This window comes from Netta rufina (genome assembly GCF_964035555.1).
Source record: "Netta rufina genome assembly, chromosome: 1".
Taxonomy (NCBI): domain Eukaryota; kingdom Metazoa; phylum Chordata; class Aves; order Anseriformes; family Anatidae; genus Netta; species Netta rufina.
In genome coordinates this window covers 179,548,570-179,553,569 of record NC_140123.1, presented here as the reverse complement: position 1 = coordinate 179,553,569, position 5,000 = coordinate 179,548,570, and the positions used below count along the sequence as shown (strand labels likewise).

The 5,000-nt window shown below is 41.0% G+C and overlaps 1 protein-coding gene across 1 annotated transcript in view; it reads right to left on the bottom strand.

Moving 5' to 3' along the window:
* FOXP2 (forkhead box P2) overlaps positions 1-5,000 on the bottom strand; it is a 430,404-nt gene that overhangs the window by 37,643 nt on the left and 387,761 nt on the right. Inside the window, exon 11 of the mRNA XM_084290854.1 lies at positions 2,920-3,007. Within this exon, the coding sequence (XP_084146980.1) occupies positions 2,920-3,007 (88 nt within the window). The remainder of the gene's footprint in view (positions 1-2,919; positions 3,008-5,000) is intronic.

Here is a 5,000-nt window from a genome sequence, read left to right as displayed (position 1 = left end):
TAAAAGAGGAGAATGTATCTTACAACACAAAAATAATCTTTTTTTTTTTTTTTTTTTTAAACAAGTTGTATTCCAGTGATGTTGGCTTTGTATATATGCAAAACAATTACAACACTAACTGGAACTTGAATCACTTGTTGTTTAACACTGACATTTTCCAGAGACTTCTGTAATACTTTTTTTTCATGAATTCAGCTTGAGTTACACCTGTAGACTGAGACTGGACTAAGCAAACCAGCCTGTAAGTAATTTAGAACTGCAGGAAACTACCTGTATTACTGAAGATATTCTGGATATACTGGATATAATTTGGTCAGTGCAACTTTAATTAAAAAAACACTTGAGGCAGGGAGTGGGAAAATGGTTTCTTCTTAGGCTTTATTTTTTTGTGTGTGTGATGCTTTAAAGTGATGCTATTTGCCATGATGTAAATTCCTAACAGAAAGTTAACACTGCCCTCCTGTATAAAAGAAACTAAAACTTTGCCTAGGTATATAAAACTTCAAATTCAAGGCAAATGACAATAAATGATATTATTTTACTTTCCCCTCATTGCTTTGTGTTCCTAGTATTAAAATACAAAAGAATCTAACAGTTTGCCTTGTCTGAAAGAAGAACAAGTATTCTTGTGTGCATGCAAACAGTGAGGCAATACATGGCACAAGGTAAGAAAGCTGAAAAGGGTTTACCCTTTTTCTCCATGTATCTACACAAACTGAAAAAAAAAATAAATCTCAGTCCCTCCTGCATCATTTGTGTTCTCCTGCACTGTCTCAAGAGGCTACAGATCTGCTGAAAAAATGCCCCCTGTACAGAACCACATGGTGTAAGCATCTTGCACAGTCATTCTGAAATGACTGTGAGGTTCATGCCAAGCATCAGCAGCCTGATAAGTGTTTCAGTACTGGGAGACCCCAGGAGTACTTGGTACTTCTGTAAACTGGATGGAGCATCACATATATGCAGTGATCCCTAATGGTTAGAGCCTGAGCAAGCCACACGAGTGTCATGGTCCCAGCCACAGGACCACCTGGGGACCAACCCCTGAGTGGGTCTGACATTACCAATTGACTTTCAGAAAAATGCCCACCATTGGGCAGAGAGTTACTTTGGGTAGAGCTATGCTCTTGTACTCCTTTGTCCAGCAGACAAGCATTGGGTCAGAAGGGGCAGAAAGAAAAGGGGTCCTGACCCCATTTCAAGAAGAGAAGACAGCTTGGATGCAGTCTCTGCTCCAGGGACTGCATTTTTCATTCATGATGAATGGCATTAGGGTCTTAGTTCAAGCAAAATACTGTAGACAATGCTGATGTTAGATAATTATTGCATAATTTATAATGTAAAAATCTTAAAGTAAAAAAAAAAAAAGTTTGTTCATGAATATCAACAAATTTCATGCAAGAAATATACAGCTTTAAGCCACAATCATTAAGGCAAGTGTTTTCATTTTAGCTTAGATTAATAGTTATATTGGGTTTATATGACATCATATTTTCTCTTTCCCCCTTCTCAAAGGAAAGGAAGTGGGAGTGAGAGAGCAATGTTGTGGAGTTTAATTGGACATTGGTGTGAAACCACCACAGTCCCTTTTGGTGCCCAGTGTGGGCTTGAGAAATTAAAGATAAGGATGATAATTGGGAGAAGTAATGGGCAAAACACAGACTGGACATGGTCTGTAATAGTTGTGAAGAATTTATGATGTAAAAATTGTGAAGACTATGTGTTGCCATAATGTTGTGAAGTGATGAGGGGTAGAATGTATGTAAATTGTACGTATTGTTGATGTTGTGATGAAGTTATGTTGATTTTGGTATAGGGAATTTTTATTTTTTAAATGTATGTGAAGATTGTGATGAATGTGATAAAATTATATTTTAATGATAATTCTTAAATATGCTTTTCACAGAAGCATGGGGTAAAATGTATTGGGTTTATGTGGCACAGTATTGGTAGTAGAGGGGCTACAGGGGTGGCCTCTGTGAGCACAGGCCAGCAGCTGCCCCATGTCACATCTGAGCCAGCTCCAGATGGCTCCAAAAGGGGCCCACTACTGGCCAGAGCTGAGCCAGTGAGCAACGCTGGGTGGGCCTCTGGGAGAGAGGATTGAAGAAAGTGGAAAGCAACTGCTGTGCAACAGCAGCTGGAAGAGAGGAGTGAGAAAATGTGAGAGAACCAGCCCTGCAGACAGCACGGTCAATGCAGCAGGAGGGCAGGAGGTGCTCCAGGCACGCAGCAGCAGTTCCCCTGCGGCCTGTGGAGAGGCCCCTGGTGGAGCAGGCTGTCCCCCTGCAGCCCATGGGTCCCACATGGAGCAGACCTCCACACTGCAGCCCCCCCATGGGTGGAGGAGCCCCCGGTGGAGCAGGTGGCTGTGGCCTGGAGGAGGCTGCGGCCCATGGAGAGCCCCCACAGGAGAAGGCCCCGGGCTGGAGCTGCAGCCCGTGGAGAGGAGCCCACACAGGAGCAGGGGGTCTGGGGGATGCTGATGCCTGTGGGGGACCTGTGCTGGAGCAGTTTGCTCCTGGGGGATGGACCCTGTGGTATGGAGCCATGTGGGAGCAGTGCTTGAGAAGCTGCTGCCTGTGAGCTGCTCTGGGGAGGGGAGGTAGAAAATGTGGGGAGAGGGGGAGGAATGTGGGATTAGTTTGCTTTTAGTTTCTCACTGCTCTAGTCTGTTAGTAATAGGCAATAAATTATATTAATCTCCCTATGTTGAGTCTGTTTTGCCCATGAAAGTAATTGGTGAGCAATCTCCCTGTTCTTATCTCAACCCTTGAGCCCTTTCCATCGTATTTTCTCTCCCATTGTCCTTTGAGGAGGGGGGGTGAGAGAGCGGTTGTGGTGGAGTTTAGCTGCCCACCAGGGTGAAGTCACCACAATTCTAAATATGTAATGGGATAATACATCTGTGCAACAAACCTGTATTTCTAACTGCTGAACCACTTGCATTTGCACCCGACACTGAGCAGTGCTTCTGTCATCCAATGCATGTTCATTGTTAAGGTGCCTGGAGAAGAAAGAGAACACTAATAAAACAGTGTTAAGACAAGGAAAATTTCTTTATGAGTCCATTTTTCTCTCCTGTGCATATGGCTTCCATTAGTTTCAATGGGAGTTATGTGAAAAGATTTAGTTAGAACATGCCTTAGATACAATACAAAGTAACAAAATTGATTATTTCATTTAGTTCCACAAACTTTCTCAATGATGAATGCCAGATGCCCAGTTTCTATCTCCCAGACCACAGAAGCCATCTAAAAGCCAATGTAACTGTTTGTCAGTATTTGGTAGAGTCACTGAGCTGATTTCCACTCCCTGTCAGTGGTGTAGATGATCAGACAACCACCTTGTAAATGATTCTTCAAAAGATATAATTGTTTTCAGGCTGCTTGAACTACTGTAAATTGATGTAGACTTTGTTTAGATTTCTCCATCTGTTCTTCTTTAATCATTAAAGTGAAAGCACCAACAGAATGTCCTTTCCCCCTTCCTAAAACAGAGCTAGGCATTACTGAAAACACAGGGGAACAATCTGAGGAAGAGGGTGCAAAGTAAAGGCACCAGGAGGAATAACTACACACCTTACACACAGAGCAAGCCTCCTGGGAGAGATCCAATCTACACAATCATGCCATCTTAGCAAAACAAGCAATCCACGCTGCAACCAGGAAGGAGAACCACAGTGGGTGAGTACATGTACCTAAAGTGCAGACCAGACCCAAATGTCTGTGTCTCATATGATTCAATGGTGTGCACCTTTACAGAGCTCATTTAGTGCTGTTTATTTGGGTTTGGTTTTGTTTTGCTTGAAGGACAGTGATTTCTGTTTTTTCTTTTTCTTCTGTGATCAAAGAAAGCCCTTTTGGAGCTTTTGGAATGGTTTTGCTGCGCTATTGAGAAGAAAACTTAAGTATTAGGCTAAAGAAGGAATGGGAGCAAAGGAGCATTGTCTTTGAATGTGGATTTACTGGCTACTCCCCCTGTTTGCAAGAGTTTTGTAGGTACTATCATAGAGTCACAGATGATCTCACAGCTGCGTGATCTATTATAGAGGAAAGATATCTTTCCCCCTTTTCTTTTTTAGCAGAATTATTCAAGGAACTATGCAGTTATTTGATTATTGATCTATGTAAATAACGTGCTTTTCGGTAACAGGGTAAAAATAAGGGGGGACAGCATCCTAATTTTAGTATGATTTGTATCTTTAATTTAAATCATGACATCACAATTTACGTCACAATGATAGAGTTTGCAGATGAGCGAAATATGACAGTCGGGTTCTGTTAACCCTTGCACAAGGAATGCTAGGGAAGATATAAGTAATTATGAAAGCTTTTTTTTTTTGTTGTTGTTCTTTTAGTGCAAAATTGTTTACTGGTGTACTTCCTTGTAGTTTATGCAAAGTTCAAGCGTCACCAAGAACACATTTCATTTCCTCTGTGTGTCATAAAACCTGTATTAAAAAAAAAAAAAAAAAAAAAAGAAATGGAACTGACTTCACTCCCCCTTCGTTGATGCAAAAATGCACAATCAGTTTAAAAAGTAGACAATTTCAGAAAATACTATTCTCTTGCTTTCTTAAATTTTTGATTCAAAATAATTTTACTCCCTCCATTACACAGACATGATAGTGTGGGGCGTATTAATAAAATGGTTTAACATTTTTAGTTAAATGGATACAAAGCTGCCAGAAAAAGAACTGTAGACTGATTTTGCCTGTTTATCATCAGCACTACTATCATCAGTACACATATGTGTGCACTTGAATGTGGAAACATTCAAGTGCACACACAGGATCATGATAGTAAGCAATGGTATAGGTATAAAAGCTCTCCTGGCCTGAGTATGAGGTTACTACCCACTCATGATTATTTATTAGTTATTACAACACCATATGTTTGCATAACACCTTACAAAATAGATACAGACACAGTCCTTGCCCTGAGGAACTTTGCATGTAACGGCAGTGTGCAGTGTGAGAAAAGAAAGTCCAGTGTAAT